We start from the raw sequence: 25282 nt of genomic DNA, 5'->3' as shown, positions 1-25282 counted from the left end.
GATTCACATCTACAGGCCTACATTTAATAGTTCTATGAAGGCTATGGTTATAACTTTTAAGGAACTGCGGTAATACATCCACATACCTGTAGGTGTTATTAGCCGTGAAATACCTCCACATTTTTGTTTTTAATGTTCTGTTAAACCTCTCAACAACCCCTGCTTTGACCTCATTATTGGTGACAAAATGCTGTATTCCACATTTCTTGAATAAACTGCTTACAGGTCTGTTTAGAAATTCACCGCCACGATCCGTCTGTATTTTGTCAGGTTTTCTTCCATCTTGTTTGAAAATGGCTTCTAAGGCCCTGGCCACTTCTTTGCCTGTTTTGCCTTTGAGAGCTTTTACCCAGCCGTACTTAGAAAGAATGTCTATACAGACCAGAATATACTTGCAACCCCTGTTGTGCCGAGCATATTGTTGCATATCAACCAAATCTGCCTGCCATTGATCATCTATTTTGGAAACCACGGTCTTATTTCTTTTAAAATGAATTCTAGCAGGCCTATGCAACGTATAGGCATCCTGGTCGGACAGCCATCGAGAAACATCTCCGAGTTTCAAGGTTTTCACCTGTTTTTTGGCCTCCCTAAAGAGAAGCTTCAGACCTCCAAAACTCCCCGCTGATGAGGGTGTATAATAGATATTGTGCAATAATTTCCCCCGTGCATCCAGCTCAGCCATTAGCACATATATGAGCAATGTATGGTACAATAAAGACTCTTTATTAAAAGACAGTATATTACAAGAATATTGTAAAGCATACATCTAAATCTCAGTGCTAGTAGAAATACAGGGCAGACATTTTAGCTTTTACAGAAGACATAGGTAGAAACACACGCAATACAGCAGAAGGTACAGGTAGAAGCACACACACACACACAATACAGGATATATTTGCAGGTTATATAGTCATTCAGGAAGTATTCTCTCTTGAAGGGATGCAACCTGCAGCTTTCAGGGCCTTTCTGTGCGCCCAATATCCACAGTCACATTCAAGCCCCTCATCATCATCATCACCATCATGTTCAGGGCCCTCCTGTGTTTGAGCTTGAAACAAGCTCTCCTGTGATTGAAAATGAAACAAGGTTTTAGTCATTTTTAAAAGGCCCTTTACCGCCCCCCCTCCCCCCCCAACCCTAGCATAAATCCTTAACTATGGCATTTAAAGCCCTTATAACGGAACCCTTAATAAGACTTTTTAAAAAGAAAATTGGTCTTACCAGGTTGACTTGGTTCTCTTTATCACTCTCAAAGCCTTCGTCTGGAGCCTCTGCCAACATTTGCTGCTCAGCACCATCGTCAATCTCCGCAAAACCCGGCGGCTTCTGTAAATCTCTTTTTATCCCTTGTTCGCCATCAACGCACTGAGGCTCAGCATCTTCATCATCACCCCACATCAGTGTGCAGTCCGGTTTTCTTGTGTTTTTCGGCTTCTGCTTAGGCTTTGCGGTAAATACAAATACGTCTTCTGCAGACTTGCATTTTTTTCTTAACTTTTCTGGGTCTTTGGGAAGGCTAGCCTTTAGTCTTGTAGGAGTTCCTAATGGACACAACGGCATGGAAAATCCCACCGGCCCATAATAGTAGCCTTTGGGACGCAAACGCCTCCCGGGCTTTCCCGCAAGCTTTTGGCCTGCCTCGGGAGCTTTGTTCTCCTTGTCAGCCATGTCTTTAAAGCCACAAGACCTTTGCAAAGAGCCGCAAGAGCGCGCAGAAGGGTCCCAAACCACGTTTATAGCTTCTCTGCAAATCCCCGGGACTTTCCCACCCTTGCAGGGCCTAGGGCATGCTGAGGCATGCCCTAGGGCCATCATTTCTAGCCAAACCCCCTCCACCCGCTCCCCATTGGTCCACAGGGGCCGTGGGGGGGCACAACCCCTCGGGGACCAATCCTCAGGCTAACCTAGGGTCACGGGGGACCCCAGACTCTAGGAAAAGACACCTATAGGCCCACGGTGATCCCCACAACCCCTGACGTCATGCAGGGCCTAAAGGCATGCTGGGGCATGCCCTAGGGCCGCCCTTTCTAGCCAAGCCCCTCCAACCGCTCCCCATTGGTCCACAGGGCCGTGGGGGTGTCACAACCCCTCGGGGACCAATCCTCAGGCCACCGTAGGGACACGGGGGACCCCAGACTCTAGGAATACACCCCTATAGGCCCACGGTGACCCCCACAACCCCCGACGTCACCGCTCGACCAGCCCCTTCCGCCGGAAGGGGCCTGGGTCGAGCCTAGACGCCGGAAGTCCCTCCCCTTCCGCTGCTGGGGGTCCAAAAGGGGGCGTGGCACCTGTCAAATTTGAGTTTGAATAAAGCTACCATTACCCTACTACTCACCCCATCCTCCATCTGCTGGCCTTGGGGCAGCCACGAGGGCCCTTCCTTTCTCCTGACCTTCGGAGACAGAGCCCAACCCTTGGCTGGATCCCCAGTGAGAGGCCCTCCCCTTTCCTTTCCTTTCCCCACCAGGTCGCAAAGAGAAGAATCAGAATTATACAGACCCACTTCTGATGCTGCTAGAAAAAACCACATGTGAAAAAGGAAGGAAGGAAGAGAGAGAGAGAGAAGTGAAGCCTGCCAATGACAGAAAATCTATTTCCAGCTTCTCGGGGTGTAGATATTCCCCATTGGTAGAAATATGGGCCTCCAATGTGAACAAAAATAGCAGAGTCTACTCACAAGTAAAACAAAATGAATGGACTGTTTTAAATGACAAGTTGTATATCTTAGTTAAGAATTCAACAACTTCATTTCTCAGTTCCTTAATAACAGTTGGGTGGATGCCATCTGGGACCGGTGACTTATTGATTTTTAATTTATTGATTAGGTTTTAAAAAACTTCTTCTTTAATCTGATTCAATTCATTAGTCAGCCAATCACATTTTTCTTTTTCTTTTTATTATACAAAAACATATAAAACAAACACAAAACATATATGTGGGGAGAATATATCCATCTAACATATAAACCTGACTACATTAACCATATTGCCCTACTAAGCATCTTTAGACCATATCCATTTAATATATAAATCTGACTACATAAACCCTAAAGATTAACATAAATAAATTGTCTAATATATAAACTTAAACCTGTATTGATCTTATATTCAAGCCATTCTTAGTTGCATAGACCAATTATAGTTCATAAGTTACTTAGTATCTTCATGTTTCTAATTCATCATCAATACCTTCTAAATAATTGTGATCAGAATATGTAATCTAAGCATTACCTATACTTATTAACCATTTAAGACATTCAACAAGTAACTTCCCCATTTTTATTATATTTCTTTGCTCCATGTATAAATCAGGAATTTTTAATTATTTACAGCCTTGTGGATCTAGGAATTCATTTCTTTCATTCTTTTTCCTGGCTTCTAAAGTGCTATCTATAAAGTCTCTTTATATTCTTCCACCTGCGTACACCTCTAACCAGAACTCATCATAAGCAATTCTAATTTCATCATAAAGGTAGGTTACACACCTCCCCACACCGAAGCTCCAGGCCAGCTCAATACATTTCTGTAAGATCCCCACTTTTACAGGTAAAAAGACATTGTAAGTCTAATCTTGTCTATATAATCAATATGGTGACTCACTCATATTTAAGCTCTATATATAAACCATAAGAGCCAAAGCATCTAATATTATTATTTTTCATTAACCTTTCTGGAATTTATATCTACATATATTTATCTACCTTTTAGCTTCCCCCAAGCTTTCCAACAAAAGGAAAACATCTCCTTCTGCTTCATTGACTGTGCAAAAACCTTTGACCTGGGGTTCAATCCGAGGTAGCCGGCTCAAGGTTGACTCAGCCTTCTATCCTTCCGAGGTCGGTAAAATGAGTACCCAGCTTGTTGGGGGGGGGGGCAATGTGTAGCCTGCATAAATAACTTGTAAACAACCAAGAGAGTGTTTGAAGCAATATGGGGCAGTATATAAGCAACACGCTTTGCTTTGCTTTGCCTGTGTAAAACCACAGCAAACTATGGCAGGTTCTTAAAGAAAGGGGAGTGCCTGACCACCTCATGTATCTCCTTGAGAAATCTATATATGGGACAGGAAGCAATGGTTGATTGGTTCAATATTGGGAAAGTACAAGGCTGTATATTGTCCCCCGGCTTATTTAACTTATATGCAGAAAACATCATGCAAAAGGCTGGACTGGAGGAATCCCAAACCGGAATCAAGACTGCTGGAAGAACTATCAACAACCTCTGATATGCAGATGATACCACTCTGATGGCAGAAAGTGAGGAGGAATTAAAGAACCTCCTAATGACGGTGAAAGAGGAGAGCGCAAAAAACGGTCAAAAAAACTAAGATCATGGCCACTGGTCCCATCACTTCCTGTCAAATAGAAGGGGAAGATACAGAGGCAATGACAAATTGTTCTTTATTGGGCTCCATGATTGCTGCAGATGGCGACAGCAGCCACAAAATTAAAAGACACCTGCTACTTGCGAGGAAAGCAATTATAAACCTAGACAGCATCTTAAAAAGCAGAGACATCACCTTGCCGACCAAAGTCCGAGTAGTTGAAGCTATAGTTTTTCCTGTACTGATGTAGGGAAGTGAGAGCTGGACCATAAAGCTGACAGGCAAAGAATTGTTGCTTTTGAACTGTGGTGCTGGAGAAGGCTCTTGAGAGTCTTGTAGACTGCACGGAGAACAAACCTATCCATTCCGAAGGAAATCAACCCTGAGTGCTCACTGGAAGGACAGATCCTGAAGGTTCCTAGTGTGGGTCCTTTGATGTAACCTAAGCTGACGACTCTGACTAAAGCTCTTTCCACATTCCATGCATTTATATGGTTTCTCCCCAGTGTGGGTCCTTTGATGTAATCTAAGGGCATAAATGAGACTAAAGCTCTTTCCACATTCCATGCATTTATGTGGTTTCTCCCCAGTGTGGGTGGTTTGATGTACCCTAAGATGACAACTCTGACTAAAGCTCTTTCCACATTCCATGCATTTATGTGGTTTCTCCCCAGTGTGTGTCCTTTGATGTAACCTAAGCTGACGACTCTGACTAAAGCTCTTTCCACATTCCATGCATTTATATGGTTTCTCCCCAGTGTGGGTCCTTTGATGTAATCTAAGGGCATAAATGAGACTAAAGCTCTTTCCACATTCCATGCATTTATGTGGTTTCTCCCCAGTGTGGGTCCTTTGATGTAATCTAAGGGCATAAATGAGACTAAAGCTCTTTCCACATTCCATGCATTTATGTGGTTTCTCCCCAGTGTGGGTCTTTTGATGTACCCTAAGCTGACCATTCTCACCAAAGCTCTTTCCACATTCCATGCATTTATGTGGTTTCTCCCCAGTGTGGGTCCTTTGATGTCTCCTAAGGTCACCATTCCGACTAAAGCTCTTTCCACATTCCATGCATTTATGTGGTTTCTCCCCAGTGTGGGTCCTTTGATGTACCCTAAGCTGACCATTCTCACCAAAGCTCTTTCCACATTCCATGCACTTATGTGGTTTCTCCCCAGTGTGGGTCCTTTGATGTACCCTAAGATGACCACTCTGACTAAAGCTCTTTCCACATTCCATGCATTTATGTGGTTTCTCCCCAGTGTGGGTCCTTTGATGTAACCTAAGGGCATAAATGAGACTAAAGCTCTTTCCACATTCCATGCATTTATGTGGTTTCTCCCCAGTGTGGGTCCTTTGATGTAATCTAAGGTCACCATTCCGACTAAAGCTCTTTCCACATTCCATGCATTTATGTGGTTTCTCCCCAGTGTGGGTCCTTTGATGTAACCTAAGCTGACCAATCTGACTAAAGCTCTTTCCACATTCCATGCATTTATGTGGTTTCTCCCCAGTGTGGGTCCTTTGATGTAACCTAAGCTGACTACTGTGACTAAAGCACTTTCCACATTCCATGCATTTATGTGGTTTCTCCCCAGTGTGGGTCCTTTGATGTAACCTAAGATTACCACTGTGACTAAAGCTCTTTCCACATTCCATGCATTTATGTGGTTTCTCCCCAGTGTGGGTCCTTTGATGTACCCTAAGATGACCATTCCGACTAAAGCTCTTTCCACATTCCATGCATTTATGTGGTTTCTCCCCAGTGTGGGTCCTTTGATGTAACTTAAGGGCACCACTCTGACTAAAGCTCTTTCCACATTCCATGCATTTATGTGGTTTCTCCCCAGTGTGGGTTCTTTGATGTACCCTAAGCTTACTATTCTCACCAAAGCTCTTTCCACATTCCATGCATTTATGTGGTTTCTCCCCAGTGTGGGTCCTTTGATGTACCCTAAGATGACCATTCCGACTAAAGCTCTTTCCACATTCCATGCATTTATGTGGTTTCTCCCCAGTGTGGGTCCTTTGATGTCTCCCAAGCTGACCATTCTCACAAAAGCTCTTTCCACATTCCATGCATTTGTACAGTTTCTTCCCTGTGTGAGTTTGATGTGAACGCAGATTTCTTCTCCTGCTGAAACTGTTTTCACATTCCATGTTTTTGTATGATTTCTCCTTAGGGTGAGTTCTTTAATCTGAACTAGCAGCACTGGTCTGAAGCTGTCTTCACACTTCAGGAGTTTAAGCCATTTCTCTTTTAGCTCATGGGTTTTTCCAAGCTTTTCTTCCTGGCTTCACACTTGACTCTTTTCAGGGCCAGAAGAAGTGGCTCTCAATAATTCTGGCCATCGAGTTTGTTACCTGATAGAAAGAAAAAAGATATGTTGAGAATGCAGCACAGAGCAGAAACTAACTGGAGGTCAAACCAAAGAGCTTGCTCTGTCTTTGACTCCTTTGAAAGGCATATGTCTCCTGAAGGCTTTACAGGCAACATTTGAAAAATTAGCCGTATTGTGCAAACAGCATGGACTCACCTTGCCTGAACTGATACTTCCAAAGGGACAGGGATGGGAAAATATATTGTAGTTGATTAATATTAACCACTATCTGAAATAATATTAATCATGGGCCATCAAGTCAATTCTGACTGATGGCAGCCCTTTTTGGGGGGGGGGGTTCTAGGTAGAGAATACTCAAAAGTCATTCCCCATTCCCTGCTTCTGGGACCCTGCAGTTTCCCAAGGGCCACACAGGCTGACCTTACCCATGGGAGACACAGCAGTGAACCTCTGGTTCTGGAACCAAATATTTAAACCAGAGAGCTTTCCAACCAGCTTACTCAGAAATACAAGGATAGGATTTGATTAGAATTGAGGTTTTACAGGAAAAGTTCCATGGTTTACTTGCAAATTTCCTCCATAGTACAGTACAGTGGTGCCTTGCTTAACGGGTGCCCCGTTTAATGACGAAATCGCATAGCAATTAACTTTTTGTGATCGCTTTGCAATGTTCCCTATGGGGAAAAATCACTTTGTGATGATCGGTACCCTGTTTCGCTTACCGATCATCGCAAAGTGATGATTTTTTTACCAGCTGATCGGTGGTTCCAAAATGACCGCCGGGTAAAAAAACTGGACACCCACTGTTTTCTGGGATGGATTCCTTGCTTACCGGGCAGCAAAAATGGCTGCCGTATGGAGGATTTTAGCCCATAGGAATGCATTGAAGGGGTTTCAATGCATTCATATGGGCTTTTTAATATCACATAGCGACGAAATCGCTTTGCAGCGAGTTTTGCTGCACCGATTATCATCGCTATGTGAGGCACCACTCTACTCAATTTAAAGATATTGCAAGTCCATAAATGAATTGAAAATGGTGAACCCATGAAAGGAGAAAGCGAAGGAAGAGTTGGAAAACCTGGATTAATAAAAAAGCCATTGTTGGCTCATATTTAGCTTGCAATCTACAACAATTCCAACATCCCTCTCACTCGTAATTTTGCTGAGCCAAGTATCCCCCATCTTGTAATTGAGCAATTGGTTTCTTTTTCCAAGGTGCAGGACTTTGCACTTACCCGTGGCCAGGTAGGATCCTGCCAAAAAGAGGGAGGAATATTATTAAATATAACGGTTGACAGAGTAGCGGAATCCAGCTGAACACCAAAGTATGATAGCCAAATAAGATCTTCACTGAGATTATGAATACACCAGGCACAAGGATAGTGTTGATACAGTGGGGTCTCTACTTAAGAACGTCTCTACTTAAGAACAATCCAACTTAAGAACAGCTCCATTTGCTAAATTTTGCTTCTACTTGAGAACAGAAATCCAAGATAAGAACAGGAAAAAAAACACCTTTCCTGTTCTTTTTTTAACCTTAGGTCATCTTAGGTTGAAAAAAAAAATCTCCCCCTAGTGGTAGAGTATGTATTAACCAGCTTTGCATTAGTTCCTATGGGAACTAATGCTTCAATGTACGAACGCACCTCTACATAACAAAACAAACAAAAAAAAAAACCAGCCAGAACGGATTAATTGGTTTTCAGTCCATTCCTATGGGAAATTTTGCTTCAACTTAAGAACGTTTCAACTTAAGAACACCATTCCAAAACGGATTAAGTTCTTCAGTAGAGGTTCCACTGTAGTTTCTATGGACGGAAAAGAGCAGATACGGATTAAATGGTTTTCAATGCAGATTCAACATAAGAACTTTTCAACTTGAGAACCACCTTCCAATACGGATTAAGTTCTTAAGTAGAGACCCCACTGTAGTAGATATTCTATTATGAACAATATATACAGGCAAGTTTTCAGTTCCAAAATAATGCACAGTAGTTTTCACAGAGTTTTAGTGCATATATCATTTAAATAAGTTCAGTAGTTGAATACCATAAGTTCCTTCCAGCTTGCCAGAGTTCCTTCTCTTATCAAGCACATAGACACGGCTTCCACCAGGATTCTCAGCAACAGGAACAATACGATTCTTCTCTACAGTTTCTCCAACAGTATCACCAGCAACAATCCACAACAACCCACAGATTGTGTGTCCTAGTGCTGCTAATTTTATCCTAGTATTGTCCAATCCTACGTTTACATTCACAGCTGTAACAATCACCTCAGCTGTGTATATTCAAGCTTTGCTTTACTTTACACTTCTGATTCTGACAATACTTATGGTCATTTTACAAACTTGATTTAACAATTCTATACAGGTTGTTTCCCCAACTTGACAATGGTGAGGGTTTTTGGGCTAGGTTTTTTTTTTAAAGGAAAATAGTTAAAGTTTGAGGATTTGTTACTATTGGGTGTGCTTTGCTAGGGTATGTCCTCAGAGTATGGGACCAAATGGAGATGTGATGCTAAAATGGAATGGTTTAAAGTCTTGATAAATAAAGATAAATGTTAAGGGATGAAGAGGAAGATAAGTTAAACCCTACCAAGGATGAAAGAAGATATAATATTACAATATACAAAAATATATGATATATATGAAAGAAGGTATAATATTACAACCCCTTCATGGATTGCTGCCTTGTTGTGGCAAAGGGGCTTGAGTAACTCAGGGAAGCTACGGGCTATGCCGTGCAGGGACACCCAAGACAGACAAGTCATAGTGGAGAGTTCTGACTAAACACAATCCATAGAGTATGAATTGGCAAGCCACTCCGGTATCTTTGCCAAGAATACCCATGAACAGAAACAAAAGGTTAAAAGATATGATGCTGGAAGATGGGCCCCTTAAGTTGGAAAGTGTCCAACATGTTACTGAGGAAGAGCAGAGGACAAGTACAAGTAGCTCCAGAGCTAATGAAGTGGTTGGGCCAAAGCCAAAAGGACGCTCAGCTGTGGATGTGAAAGGGAAGTCTGATGCTGCAAAGAAAAATGCTGCATAGGAACCTGGAATGTAAGATTTACGAACCTTGGTAAGCTGGATGCAGTCAAACACGAGACGGCAAGAATAAACATTGACATCCTGGCAGTAAGTGAACAAATGTGGACAGGAATGGGCGAATTCAGTTTAGACTATTATCATATCTACTTCTGTGGGCAAGAATCCTCTAGAAAACATGGAGTAGCCCTCATAGTCAACAAAAGAGTGGGAAAAGCTGTAATGGGATATAATGTCAAAATGATATAATGATTTAAATACGAATCCAAGGCAGACCTTTCAACATCACAGTCATCCAGGTTTATGCACCAACCACCAATGCTGAGGAGACTGAAATTTTATGAAGATTTACAACACCTTCTAGAACTGACACCAAAGAAAGATGTTCTTCTCATTATAGGGGTTTGGAATCCTAAAGTAGGGAGTCAAGAGATAAAAGGAACAACAGGGAAGTTTGGGCTTGGAGTTCAAAACAAAACAGGGCAAAGGCTAATAGAGTTTTGTCAAGAGAACAAGCAGGTCATCACAAACACTCTTTTCCAACAACACAAGAGGCGACTCTATACATGGAAATCACCAGATGGGCAATATCGAAATCAGATTGATTACATTCTCTGCAGCCAAAATGGAGAAGCTCTATACAGTCAGCAAAAACAAGACATGGAGCTGATTGTGGCTCTTGATCATCAGCTTCTCATAGCAAAATTCAAGCTTAAACTGAAGAGAGTAGGAAAAACCACTGGGCTACTCAGGTATAATCTAAACCAAATCCCTTATGAATGCACAGTGGAAGTGAAGAACAGATTTAAGGAACTCGATTTGGTGGACGGAGTGCCTGAAGAACTTTGGATAGAGGCTCGTAGCATTGTACAGGAGGCAGCAACAAAAACTATCCCAAAGAAAAGGAAATGCAAGAAAGCAAAGTGGCTGTCCAATGAGGCCTTACAAATAGCAGAGAGGAGAAGGGAAACCAAATGCAAGGGAGATAGGGAAAGTTACAGAAAATTGAATGCAGACTTCCAAAGAATAGCAAGGAGAGACAAGAGGGCCTTCTTTTTTTAAAAAATATTTTTTATTTTATCACACTATAGACATACAAACCTAACAGAGATCACACAAAACAAGCAAAAGTAATAAATACAAACACACACACACAGAGAGAGAGAGAGAGAGAGAGTGAGAGAGAGAGAGAGAGAGAGAGACAAAACAACAAAACCCCACATATAGGCAGGGTGGAGGCATTTCATATAATATTATCCATTATATAAATCTGACTGCATCAACCTTATTGCTCTTAAAATTTTGCTTGAGATGTGAGTCATCCTAAAGTTATAGTAATTCTAATGATTGATTTTTAAGATAATTTCTCTTACATCCTTGGCTAACCAATTATGCCTCAGAATATCAATATTTTACTATCATGAGAAATCCGCATTTCAGCAAAGATAAAAAACACCACAAAATATATTTATCTAATATTGGCTACTTAATCATATTATAATTCATATGTGCTTAATATCTCCATGTTAATGCTTTATACTATAATTAAGTAATCTCTAGTACTATGTTCACTCTAATATACATCTATACATACATGTATTTCATATCAGTATTTCATATATCATCATCAATTTCATATATTTTCAAATATCATCATCAGTCTTTCAAAAAGTAGGGATATTAAATGTCTCTCACCTGATATATTCAATCATGTTACAGTTTGTATATATTTTGTTTCTCAGACTACGTGCCTTAGACTCAACAGTTTCTAATGTTATATTCATCATAGACATTTCAGATTACATAATTGGAAATTCTTAATTGCCATTTGACTCCAAACATAGTAGAAATTACTTGCAATATATAAATCACATCCATTTTGTGTAGATATGTGTGCCCCTCAAATTTATAATTTGGTTTTTATAATCATCAAATAACATTCACCCTTTTATATTTTATAAATCTTAACTCCATTGCACGGCCAGGAATTCCAAATCACTTATAACATAATAAATCTAAGGTTACATTCTTATAATTCATATTATGTTTCTCTAAGTAAAAGCTTTACAGTCTAATCTTGTGTTCATCATAGATATTTCAGATTATATAGATAAAAATTCTCAAATCCATAATTTCTATTGTTATATTCATCGGGTAACGTTCCTCCTTTTTTTAGTTTATAAATCTTAACTCTATACACAGCCCAGCTATTCCAGATCTCTTATGGCCTTATTAACCTAAAGTTAAGTTGCATCTTAAAGTGTACCATAAAGTCCACAATTTCTAATATTATAGTCATCATAGATATGTCAGATTGTATAATTAATAATTCATAATTGTTGTTTATCTCCAAACATAATCAAAATTACTTTGTTGTTATATTCATCAATTAACATTTCCCCTTTTATTTATAACATTATAAACCTAAAATTAGATTGGCTCCTTTTTTACTAGTTTTGAAATGCCATCTATGGAACCCTATTAGGCTATTTTCTCTCTCATTTGGTGGGCTCATCATGTTCTGCCTTTGAAGCCAAGCAATGTCTGATCTGTAATCATTTTGTTTCCCTTTCAGCCTTGCCTTTTTGCTTCTTTGTTTTGCAAATTCACCCATCGAGTTAGGACACATCTCTTTTTCACCCACCTGGACCTCTTTCTCACAATACAAATCAGTTTTCCTAACCTCCTTTTTAAAGATTTTACCCTCCTTTTTAAAAACAAATAAAGTCACTCTTTCTTCTGCTGCTATAGTGGGCTGATCTGCTTCTGTTTCAGTACGCTGTTCTGACGAAAATTCCCAAAGCTCTGTCGTTTCCTTCATATCCGAAAGCACAGTCTGGAGTTCAAAAAACTGAATTTCAAAATGATTCAGAATGTTCCTTTGTAAGTTCTGAAAGGCATTTATTATGTCTTCTGTTAAATCCATCGTGGTTGCAAAGTAGATGAACAAAGAAGCTTTGTAATTTCGAGATATACTTGTTTGCCGCTTCCAAGGTTACACTATCTTCTTTGAAATCAGCCGCTTAAGTTTATTTTGTACTTACAGAGGCGATGTTGAAACCAATTAGTCCTTGTTAATGCAGTCATTCGTAAATCTTCATGCTTCCTTCCTGTCGTGGAGCTTCACAGCTAGGACGACATTAGACAATGGCGTTGATGGAATCCTTTGTCTGAAGGAGTGATCTGAGAGGTGGTTGCTTTCCACCCCCCAGAAGATCTCTGCTCTCCTGCGACTCAGGGTGGGCTTCTCCTAGCCTTCCCTGCCCTCCAATTTCTTGGGGAGAGTCTGGATTCACAGCATGCAGCAGAAATCTGGAGAGTCCAGATTCCTTGCTGCCTCGCTGTTTGTAGCTCCACCCCCCTCTCATCACAAGAGGGCCTTCTTAAATGAACAGTGCATAGAAATAGTGGGAAACAATAGAAAAGGAACAAACAGATCTGTTTAGGAAAATTGGAGATATTAAAGGAACATTTTGTGCAAAGATGGACATGGTAGGATTGTTCTCCTTGCAGTCCAGGGGACTCTCAAGTGCCTCCTCCAGCATCACAATTCAAAAACATCAATTCTTCGGTGGGCAGCTTTCTTTATGGTCCAGCTCTCACTTCCATACATCACTATAGGAAAAACCTTGGATTCGTATTGACATCTGTCATTTTTGAGATTATATCCCATTACAGCTTTTCCCACTCTTTTGTTGACTATGAGGGCTACTTCATTCCTTCTACTGGATTCTTGCCCACAATAGTAGACATGATAATTTGCCCATTCCCGTCCATTTTAGTTCACTGACACCTAGGATGTCAATGTTTATTCTTGCCATCTTGTGTTTGACTACATCCAGCTTTCCAAGATCTTACATTCCAGACCTGTCCGTCTTGGGTGTCCCTGCACGGCATAGCCCATAGCTTCCCTGAGTTACTCAAGCCCCTTCGCCACGAAAAGGCAGCAATCCGTGAAGGGGGCAGCAATCCGTGAAGGGGCTCCCTCTCTTAATGCAGCCTTAATAGCATTGGCCTTTTTTGCAGCCACATCACACTGTTGGCTTGTGACCTAAGATGATTCCAAGGTCCTTCTCGCTCCTAGTACTGCTGAGCCAGGTATCCCCTTGTCTTGTAACAGTGTGAAATAGTATGGGAAACCATGGAACCCAGAGACACTCCAGCGGCCAAGAGGTCAAGGGGTAGAGCAGGAGTCCCAGCACTATTACCATTCACAGAGCGACATCCCACAAGGGGAAATCCCAGAAGCTAACAGTCCAACAGTCCACCGCTACTCTCCCAAACCCAAGGCAAAGGTCAGGGCTGTTTTTTAGCAAGTGTGGATGGCAGGGAGCAGAAGAGAGAATGTCCTGTGCAGACCATCTTCACTGCTCCCAGTCCTGCTCCTAATATTCAGGCTGCCTTTTCCTATGGGAAGCCTGGCAACTTTTTATCCTGCTAGCAACACAGGCACGACATGGTGCAGCAATACTGGACCATTTTTTTGAATCGCGGCTACAGAAGCAAATATCCCACATTCATACTGTAAAGTTATATAAAATAAACCAAAGAAAACAGAACCTGAATTTTACAGCCATGAAAACTCAGCACAGAGATCACATCCAGTGTCAGCAGGTGTGCCCAACACAGGGCCTCCTTTACAGGTTTCCACCTTTTCCCCTTCTTCAAATGACTGTTGTTTGTGTCCGTCATGAGTGTGCAAACGTCATGCTTGGTCGCCTTGCTAGCCATGGTTCTTGATCCTGATCCCCTGAGCTGCGGAATACATCAGGCTGCACCTGGTCCCTCATCTGCTTTCTCGGGACGAGGATCAGATATTTCATCCAGACCTTGAGTTCCCCCTACCTGCCCATATGGAGTCTTCCCCGACTGTAACAGACATGCTCAATGATGCTTGCAAACCTTCTACCACCTTGACCTACTCCTATAATGGGTAGGCGTTCTGTCACTTTGTATCAAGACAACATTTGCCTACTAGGCCAATGTCTCTGGATGCATTCCTTCAGCTTTTCCTTCACATCTTTTGCCTGGGACTGGCCTGTTCTATCTGCAAGCTGTTTCTCCGAGGCCTGGAAAATATGCACCCTGCCTATAGACCACTAACATCATAGTGTTCTCTCCAATCAATTCTTTTGTGGCTTAGGAGGCCTCCCTTCAAGCTGGCGTCGGCATCACTCCGCTCGCTGCCTTTCTCCTGGCAATAACTTTGGCTTGCAGGACTGGAGGACTGGCTGCACTAAGAGTGGGCCCTCATTTCTGTAAAGTAACCTTAAGGTCAGGCCTTACCTTCTTGTCTAAGGTATGTTCTGCCTTCTATCTGAACCAGTCAGCGGCCCTTCCTGTCTTCTTTCCCACACCATCTTCAGTGCCTGAGACAGCTCCACATGCTCTAGACATGAAGCATGCTCTGTCGCATTATGTGCATAACATGACCACTTTTTGTGCCTCACAGCATCTCTTTGTCACCTTTGTCAGCTCCTCCTTTGGAGCAACTGCTTCCTCTCAGTGTGGGAAAATTGTATGCCTTTAAAATGTATATATCTATGGCAGTAGCAAATGAATATTATAAATGTATATAAAGGTATATATCTGTATGCTAGTAGCAGACATCATGCCCTAGCTGCAAGACACGTACATAACTGCTAACTTCCAGTAACGGATAAATCATTGACCTGCTGTCTATTGTCTCTGGATAATGTAGTTAAAGTGTTCGTGTATTCAGGAACTTGTCTGTGTATTTGGATGGTATCTGTGTCTGTTTACTATTAACTGTCTGCTTACCAGCCTCTGTTTACTGATGCCTGTGTATTCAGGAAATTAGTTACCTCTGTATTGATTAACTAGAGCAAATGTAGTAGGGGGATACAATAAAAGAAGAGGAGGCGGGGGAACAAGAGATTCCGCCTCTGAACAGCTGCCATACACTCGAGTGTCCCGTCTTTTCTTTTCCCCCTTGCTGGTCAAGGAGAAAGATCCCTGCCCCTGAGGCTTCATCTGCAAGACCCCTACTTTCCTTCATCTTGCAGATCCCGACAAAATGGTGCCCTCTCTGAGGTAATTCACCTCTCTGAGGTCCATTCTTGAAGACCACCTACTCATCACGCCCGGTATGGAAGGGCTACAGCGCGCGCACGCATCCTCTGGATCCCGATGAGTAGGACTGAGGTCAACTTTCGACAATTCGCACTCATCTCGCCTGGCATAGGCCCCAAGACGCGTCAATCATCCGCAAGGATCCCTCGGGTGAGTGGAATTTGTCCAGTAAGACACCTACACTTCTAAGAAACATGGGAACTTCTTTGTCAAATCTTCAGGAACAATTTGTAGTGTGTACTTGCCTCCAAGACACACGTAACATCTTTTTCGATTCAGAATTCGAGGCTAATCTAATCAAACAACTCCCTCAAATTCTGCCTCCCCTCCCTTCAGCCTCTTTGGCTTCCCTGCTGCACCCTTCGTCTCATTCTGACCAGCCTGATGAATTAAAAGCACTGCCACCTCAAGCAACTGAGATTGATAACCATCCTTCAATGGATACAACAGGTGCTTGTTCAGAAAATTGTCCAGAAACTAGCTGTGCAATTTCTGCTGTCATGCAAGAATCTGCCATAGCAGTTACTGTCAGATCTGAACTTTTCCCAGCTCATGGCATCTCCAAATTACAACTCAGTCTTAAAGACACAGAGACAGAGGCTCTCCCAGACTTCTCATCCGTCCAATGGCTTGTCTCTAATGGCTGCAAAGCCTTGACAAAAGATTCCTTTCCACCAGCAGAAGGACTCATTTGCCTTCAAGATAGAGCATTTAAGCAAACAGAAATTAATGCTGGTGCGTCCCCTGATGGTCCTCTAATGTTTATGGGAGGAGCTGCATTTTCTACTGCTGTTCAGCAAGGCTCCGCGACAACAGCTCTAACTCAAGCAGCAGGAGTATCTATAAATGCATTCCAATCAGCAAATCAAACTGCATGCCTGACTCCCTTCCTTGCTGGTCTGAAAGAAGCAGCAGCTACTTTAGTGTCTCCGCCTGTTCAGCCAAAGTTGCATGATATTTCATGGAATTGGGACCCAGGCCCAGATTTCTTTGATATCATAGACTGGGGGTACAAAAGCAGCTTTACAAGCATTAGATGCATCATATAAGGAAGGGGAGGAAGAAGAGAATCTAAGGGGGGTAACTGTTACACACCAACATGAAGCTTGTTTTGAACTGCTTTTTCCATATGCCAATCCTGTTTGGGTGAAAAATCTTACTCAGCCGGCAACATGAAGCTTGTTTTGAACTGCTTTTTCCATATGCTAATCCTGTTTGAATGAAAAGTCCTACTCAGCCGGACATGGCAATTATATAGATCACCAAAGAATGCCTCCCACCTGGACAGTAGAGAGATAATGCTGCATATTGAGGTGGGAGGAGGCGAACCAGAAAGTTTTTCCCCATCACCTTCCAATCTAGAGAAAGCATTGTTTACACTCAAGCCACTTGTAAGGATCCAAATGCTGTCCTGCACACTCTAGGTTCCATGTTCTTAGAACTACAAATCCTATCACACCTTGCATTGCTGTGAGCATATGGGACTTCATACAAGCCTGCATTCCTGTCTCTGCCTTCCAGGAGTAACAGTGTCACATCCCTGAGAAAATGTTTGTTGCAAATGCTGTAAATTGTCAAAAATGTTTGTTTTTCTTTCTGCAGGATAAAAGTGCATAACATGTGTTTCCTCTATTAGCCAGATCTTAAAGTATTGAATTTTAGAGAAGCAATTCTTAGTTTTATACTCAGAATTAACTGCAGTTTTAGCCTTTGAGCTTTTCTCTAATGCTGAATTTAATTTTGTTGTAGACACTGTATGTTTATTCTTTTACGTCACAGTTTTCCTTGAAAATTATTTTCTAATGTAATATGAAAACTTTGTCTGTTTATCCCTGAGACAGAGAAGCATATTATTCCCTACAAGTAGGCCCCACAGTAGGCAATTTTGTACACTGTGATGCTGATACATCTGACATGCTTGCTTGTAAAAACACATTTTCAGTCCAGGGGAAATTTAAGGGCACTAGCAGGCAACTTTTTAATTCAGTCAGTTGTACAGTTTAAGAACTTTGCCCAGAGCCAGGCAGATGCATACAAGCACCATTCTTTACTACTCATCCCTCAAAATAAGTTGCTGTTCTTTTGCCAAGTTCTATATGTATCTCTCCAGTCAAGTGTCATACAAGAAATTCATGGTGTGTGTGTCTTCAGTGGGGAAGTTGTCTGTGTCACATATTTCTATGCAAAAAATCTGTATACCTTAAAAAAATGTTTTGCTTTTGCCTCTTAGTAATATGCTGTGCTTATATATCTGAATAATATGTTTTCAATATGTTTTATTTTCCTGAAAATTGTTCTGTATACTTGTTATGCATATCTTATTGTAATTGTAATTTTAATTATCCTATATTGTATTTTCTTTAATCTACACTGTAAATTTAATTCTCTTGCAAGATTCCAGGTTTCATTCCATCTGAACAATGTTTTAAAGTTGTAAAGAAAGAGTTTTGGCTCTCAGTGCAACAAGGAAGCAGGTTTGGCTATTTGAATGCTTTCCTTATTCCCAGTGGCCTGGAACATGCTATTCCGCCCTCTGCTGAAGATGAGCCTGACTTCATACCATAATAACTGGATTCGGAATTTTCAGGAGTTTACAACAGACATTGTCTTCAACAAAATAAATAAAAAACGGTTGGGATGTGGGAAAATTGTATGCCTTTAAAATGTATATATCTATGGCAGTAGCAAATGAATATTATAAATGTATATAAAGGTATATATCTGTATGCTAGTAGCAGACATCATGCCCTAGCTGCAAGACACGTACATAACTGCTAACTTCCAGTAACGGATAAATCATTGACCTGCTGTCTATTGTCTCTGGATAATGTAGTTAAAGTGTTCGTGTATTCAGGAACTTGTCTGTGTATTTGGATGGTATCTGTGTCTGTTTACTATTAACTGTCTGCTTACCAGCCTCTGTTTGCTGATGCCTGTGTATTCAGGAAATTAGTTACCTCTGTATTGATTAACTAGAGCAAATGTAGTAGGGGGATACAATAAAAGAAGAGGAGGCGGGGGAACAAGAGATTCCACCTCTGAACAGCTGCCATACACTCGAGTGTCCCGTCTTTTCTTTTCCCCCTTGCTGGTCAAGGAGAAAGATCCCTGCCCCTGAGGCTTCATCTGCAAGACCCCTACTTTCCTTCATCTTGCAGATCCCGACATCTCAGACCATCTCTAGATGGTCCGTCATGACCATCTGTCTTCCCTATGATTTGGCAGAGACTCCTCTTCCAAAGTCAGTGAGAGCTCACTCTACTAGAGCTGTAGCATTCTCAACAGCCTTTCTCCATGGAATGGACATCATGGATGTCTACCGTGCTGCCACATGCACCACTCCACCTATCCTCATCTCATTCTACCAACTGGATGTCCGGCTGAAGGCTGAGGCTGCGGTGGGTCAAGCTGTCCTGACTTCTGCACTTTCGTGGCATCCCTCTTCCTGGTTAGTTTGCGTAGCTTCTCAGTCACCGATTCATGTGTATTCACAGAGGCCATGAATGAGAAAGTTACTTACCTGTAACTCTGGTTCTTCAAGTGGTCGTCTGTGAATTCACACATCCCGCCCTCCTCCCTGCTATCCATCACATGTGCCATGGCATGCTGGGCAGTGGTGGTCAGTTCCTTAGAACTGAGGCACTAGTGCCAAGGGCAGAGTAATATAGCTGGTGTAGGGGAGGTCCCAGCACTAAGTGCTTAAAGCTGTGAAAGTTTCCAAAAATGCTCTGCTCAAGTGCAGATTAACCCATTAGTGTGAATTCAGATTAACCCATTAGTGTGTATTTAAAATGAACTTGGATAGGCTGAGCAGAGAGGTGAAAAGATAAAATTTTAAAGCATATTTTTGCTGGTTTTACATCATCATCATCATCATCATCATCATCATCATCATCATCATCATCATCATAACAATAATAAAGTACATGCCGCATTTCTCCCAAGGGACCCAAAACAGCTTAGAACATAAAAGTTCACACAGTTAAAAACACAGTAAATTAAATATTAAAAAACAAATTAAACAATATATGATTTTAAATAAAATTAAAATATTAAAACAGGAATAAAATAATATTATCTGCTAAAATGGGGTTCAGGGATTCATAGTTGTTAAAAGCCTGTCTGAAGGGATGCGTCTTTAGCTTTTTTCAGAAGCATAAACAGGGAAGGTCCCTTTCCTGATCTCCCAACGGAGGGCGTGCCATAGCCCGAGGGCTGCCACCAAGAAGGCCCTCCTCTCCTGTGTTCCCATCAGCTGTCCTTGGGCTGGCAATGGGGCTGAGAGGAGGGCCCCCTCTGCTGATCTTAATCACCAAGAAGGCGCATATAGGGAGATACTGTCCTTCAGGGAGCCTGGGCCCAAGCTGTTGCATTACTTAAAATGAAATAGATCCCTAAATTAAATTTCCTATACTTAAGAACTTAATCCGTATTGGAAGGTGGTTCTCAAGTGGAAAAGTTCTTATGTAGAATCTGCATTTCCCATAGGAATGCATTGAAAACCATTTAATCCGTATCTGCTCTTTTCCGTCCATAGAAACTAATGGGAAGCTGCTATTCCACCTTCGACCACTAGAGGGGAATATTTTGTTTCTTTTCTTCTTAGGTCAAGAAAGGATCAGGAACATGTTTTAAAGCTTGTTGTGCTGATTTCTTCAGCACAAAGACACACTGGCAGGAGTCTGGAAGTCACACCTTGACCCAGGCTTTGCAAGCCAGAATGCCTGACCCACACAATTCTTCAGCACAAAGACACAGAGCTCTTTTCCCACCAAACCAACCCAAAGGGAGAGAGGGAGGGAGGGAGGGAACAATGTGGAAAAGAGGCAGGAAGGAAGGAAGGAAGGAAGGAAGGAAGGAAGGAAGGAAGGAAGGAAGGAAGGAAGGAAGGAAGGAAGGAAGGAAGGAAGGAAGGAAGGAAGGAAGGAAGGAAGGAAGGAAGGAAGGAAGAAAAGGTCATCACTGGGGCACACAGACCCCTCAGACAAATGTTTGTGCTTTTTAAAGCCTCCCTCCCTGCCAGGCTGCCCGTTTTGGCAAGCATCCAGCATAGCAAGCACCAGGAGCCCATTTTCCCATTTCCATTCAAAGGGGGAAAACATGCATGCACCATGGGTAGAAAAGGTTCAGATTCTAAGGAAACAATTCATTTTTGGAGTTCATTCTACATTCTCACCCCACAATTCCTTCTCCCCCCACCACGTTTTCCCAGATCTAAGCAGCAAACCGCAGCAAGCAAAGAAAACAATTCATTCTACACTCAACCCACGTTTTCCCAGATGTACAGTACAGTAATCAGCAAAGTGGAGCAAAGGAAACAATTCTCTCTTCCCTGGCCAACAGACGAATGGAAGCAGTTTGAATCTGCTGCTTTCCCCGCTTCTCCCGCTTTGTTCTTTTTGCCCTTATTTGGTCCTAGGCACTTCCCTGGCCAATGTTGTTTTCCCCCCCCCATTCCTTATGTAAGTGGATTCTCCTTTCGTAAGTGGAAATGGATTTTTGCAGACGGAGAAGGACGTAACTGGAAAAGTACGTAAGTAGAACCTTTCGCAAGTAGAGACCCCACTGTATTCTGGATGTTACCAATAAAGATTACTGACATGTGGTTAAAAGAATGGCAAGTGATGATTAATATATATTGCAAGAATAGTAAAAAAGCTAGGATTGATAAGTAACTGTGACACATATCACAAAAAGAAAAAGATAATCAGATACTCAATATCAAATTATATTATGCAGCAAATGAAAAATTGTGAAATTTGAGGAAACTATTGAAAAAAGACTGAAATTAGAAGCAACGAAAAACAGAAGGGATCATAAATGAAATAACTTGCATCTTAGTTTATTTTCCTTCTCTCATTTTTTTTCTCAATAATGAAGAGGTCTTATACTCTCTGCCTCCATGTGTCTTTCACCCCTTCATCTGACGTTGGGATTCAAAATGGAAACATTTTCCCTCAATGTCCTCTCCTTATGACCAAAGACCATTATCCCCAAACTTTATTTCAATGACGTTTCTGCAACAGATTCAGTATGTTTTGGGGAAATGATGGACAAAGATCTAGGCAAATTTAAAAAAAAACCTGTGGGAACCTTAGGAGAGAAATCCTCAACCCACATTTCTGTACGTATGCATGTATGTGTGTGTGTGTGTATGTACAATATATGTGTATGCACTCCATCTACCACTTGCTTGGCACCTTCTCTGAAATCCATGCCTGGGGCCCGATAAATGCACAAACGCCCGCACCCGCACCCTGCAATCTTCCCACCTCCTGTTTCTTTCCAGAGGCTGTGCAAGGCTTCCTTCTTCCCTGTGAGAACCTCCCAGCAGGAGCCCTTCTTGAGGAAGAGACCGCACGCCTCCCTCCTCCTTGGGTCTCCGGCTTTCCCTTCCCTTCCTCTCAAGGGCAGCTGAGGCTCCGCGCCCGGCCAGGGGAGACCCTGCCTTGGTCGTCGCAGGAAGAAGCCGAAGAGACACAGGAAGAAGGTTGGCGGGCGATCTTCTGGGACAGCCTCTGTCCTGCAAAAACCATTCTCAGAACTTGGAAGAGGTCATCAAGGATCACTTTTCCTCTCATAATTCTGCAGGAGAAACGCACCATGGAGAATTAACAGAAGGTGTTTCTCTCTTAAAGATGTTCCTGAGATGTCATGCGGAAGGATAACGGATGCTCCCAAAATAAAATCAATTAATCAATCAGCTGGAACCTACCAAAAAGACACCATGGATTGAAAAAAGGTCTACTCTTGCAGAGAAGCGAGAAGAAGGCTCTCCTACTCCAAAAATTATTTCCTTCTACAAAAATCTCTTCATGCAGGAGTTGTCATGATCATGAGTATGTGGTTTAAAGCATGTGATTTGAATGGTTTATGTAGTCATTAGAAATGTAATACGGATTCAAATTGGTTCTGTATAAGGCTGATTGTAAGCCCTGGGAATGTTTTCTGAAGAGGCCGTGAGAAGTGGTAAGAATGTTTTGCTGAAGCCTGGGATGGCAAGGACAATATAAGGGGTGAAATAACATTCCAGCTTAATTGGAAAGAAGATTGGAAGAACAAAACAACACATGCATTCCTGTGAGAAAGAGAGGCCGGGAGAGACTTTGCAGCCCCTGAATTACAATTAGTCAACAACTCAGATGAAGAAGAAGGGTGGAGTTTAGCGAGTAGAAAATGGAGATTGTGCCATGTGGAGAGTTCCTTAGCGTAGAGAGGTTTTTGATCCATTTTACCTTTTTTTCCTTGTGTTAGGATGAAGGTTTCAGAATGTAGGAAGAACAGAGAGAAGAATGGGGGCTCTCACCCTTTGCCTACCCTGAAGAAAGCTTTTTAGAAATCTTAGCTATTTTTACTTAGCTGGAACATGTTATTCATTTTAACTGCAATATTCCTTGGAAATATAATCTATGCCATGCTTATACAACGAACTGGATTTTCTATGAAACTTAATTTTTTCAATAAAAAAAGAAATTTAAAAATCTACAGGACTGGTCTCTTGAGCAGTGAGTCTGCTGAGCCTGCCTCCAGGGGTGGCAAGGCCATAATATTGCTATCAGACGGAGTCCTAATCCTCCGAGCTTTAGTGAGTCTTAAGGGACTACAAAGCCCAGGTGTCTGTACTTGCTAGCTACAAGCAAGTGCAGAAGAGAACCTTTAAGGCCAGACTTACTGGAAAGGATTTGTGCTACACCATGGCTGATGGTTAAAGGGACTCAGCCCAGCTGAAACGGGGTACACAGATACCTGGAGGCTCTCTGGCTGAAGGAGTAGCACTCCCTAGAGGGAGGCTGGTCCTGACAGGAGTGACTTGTCCTATTGGATCCCAAAAGAGGAAAGGAGAAATTCCGGGGGGGGGGGGGGGGGGTAGGATGCCACGCTGTCCAGGGTTGGAATCTCACCAACAGCACAGGGCTAAGCCAAGCAGGACTGCGAACGAAAAGAAAAACACTCTGCGCATGTTCAGAGATGCACTACTGTAGACAGTAAAACTGGGACTCACACAACCCGGGTTCGAACCCCCACTCAGCCAGGGAACTGACAGCGTGTCTTTGCTTTCACAAACCAGAGGTCTCCAGAACGGGGCGACAGACGGAAGTCGACAGAAGAGACTCAAAGTGAACCTCAGGATATGGGGATTTCACACCATCTCGGTCTCCTTTGCACTGTCACGCCCCATCTCGGTGGCCCCTCTGGCCCTCACCAGGCACCATGGAAGGTCTGGTGGAAGGCGCCCTCCAAACGCTCCTGATGCTTCCTGCGAGTGGGCTAAAATTCTCTGAAATACTGATGTAATTCAGGATTAGCGTCCTGCTAATGATAGGGTTGCTGTTTAATAAATAAACAAACACAGGGGTGCTTCTGGTCCCAAAGAATGAAAGAGATCTCACCTGCTATTCAAGTTTTTGGGGGGCTTCGGAGTTTGATTCTTGTCTTTTCATCCAGAGAAACGCCGGAGAGCATCAGCTGAGTCTCACCTCGTCCTTGGGAGAAAAAAATAAAAACAAATAATTCTGGAGCCTTCTCATATAGATAAAACCAAAAACTTTCCCTTAGCATAGAAGCCTTTGTCTTTTTGACAATCTGGAGAATTCAATTCTTCAAAAAATACCTCCAGGTTATGAGTTGGGGGGGGGGGAATTGTGTGCTTCTATACCCATGATTCCAAAAGCCAGGAAATAGCCCAAAAATGCTGCACAATCTCGTGCCCGCCTTGCCAGCAGGAAAAAGGAGGCCGAGCCAGACAGCGCAAAGGGTGGCTGAAGGTTGGCAACCACCCAAGGCAGCCGTCCAGAGGGTCTAAAGCAGGGGGTCCCCCCAACCTTGGGCCTCCGGATGTTCTTGGACTTCCGCTCCCAGAAATCCTGGCCAGCAGAGGGGGTGGTGAAGGCTTCTGGGAGTTACAGTCCAAGAACCTCTGGAGGCCAGAGGTTGGGGACCTCTGGACTCTGCGGGAGACCCTCTTCTGCTCTTTGCCCTTCACAGCCCTGACCATGGCTTTGTGTCTGGGGGAGGAGTGGTCACTTGATGAAAAAGGGGAGTCAGATTCTGGGATGTTCCCTTGTGTGGTGTCACTCTGGGAACGGCAGGGGTGCTGGGGGGACAGACTTCTGTTCAGCCCCCTCGACCCTCAGTCTGTGGAGTGTTTCAGGTTTCCATTAATTCCCCGCACTCTTTCACAGAGGCATGAAAAACTGGAAAGAGCCTATCCAGAAGAATGTGGTGGTCCGGCACCCCCCCCCCCCGTGTGATGATGACACACAACTTCCGATTGCTTTCTAAGACCTTCCAGGAGGCCCTTCGCTCAGCCTCTCAGGCCCCCAAGGTCCGGCCATCCAGCCGACCACCATCCCCTGCGCCAACGAAAACAGTTAAGACATAAAGAAGCAAAGAGGAGAAAGGCAGGATGAAAGTAATTTTGAATAAATACATGACTTCTAAGCTAATTAAGAATCTAATGACTGAA

General features: G+C 42.6%; 2 protein-coding genes across 4 annotated transcripts in view; both read right to left on the bottom strand.

Moving 5' to 3' along the window:
* Positions 1-2880: 2880 nt before the first annotated feature.
* The window catches only part of LOC144585081 (uncharacterized), a 49281-nt gene continuing 26879 nt past the window's right edge, over positions 2881-25282 (bottom strand). Inside the window, exons 4-5 of the mRNA XM_078382592.1 lie at positions 22330-22339; positions 2881-6208 (exon numbers count right to left, since the gene is read on the bottom strand). Coding sequence (XP_078238718.1) covers positions 4720-6208; positions 22330-22339 — 1499 coding nt within the window. The 3' untranslated portion in view covers positions 2881-4719. The remainder of the gene's footprint in view (positions 6209-22329; positions 22340-25282) is intronic.
* LOC144585073 (uncharacterized) overlaps positions 6491-25282 on the bottom strand; it is a 23674-nt gene continuing 4882 nt past the window's right edge. Inside the window, exons 2-3 of one of the 3 annotated variants that reach the window (XM_078382560.1) lie at positions 24207-24299; positions 6491-6693 (exon numbers count right to left, since the gene is read on the bottom strand). The gene's annotated coding sequence lies outside the window, so the exon portion shown is untranslated. Of the gene's footprint in view, positions 6694-9169; positions 22402-24206; positions 24300-25282 lie in introns of those variants that run through there. The other 2 variants (XM_078382561.1, XM_078382562.1) reach the window with 2 other exon arrangements.

The sequence above is a fragment of the Pogona vitticeps genome, chromosome Z (genome assembly GCF_051106095.1).
Source record: "Pogona vitticeps strain Pit_001003342236 chromosome Z, PviZW2.1, whole genome shotgun sequence".
NCBI classification, from domain to species: domain Eukaryota; kingdom Metazoa; phylum Chordata; class Lepidosauria; order Squamata; family Agamidae; genus Pogona; species Pogona vitticeps.
This window is presented reverse-complemented; position numbering and strand designations above follow the sequence as displayed.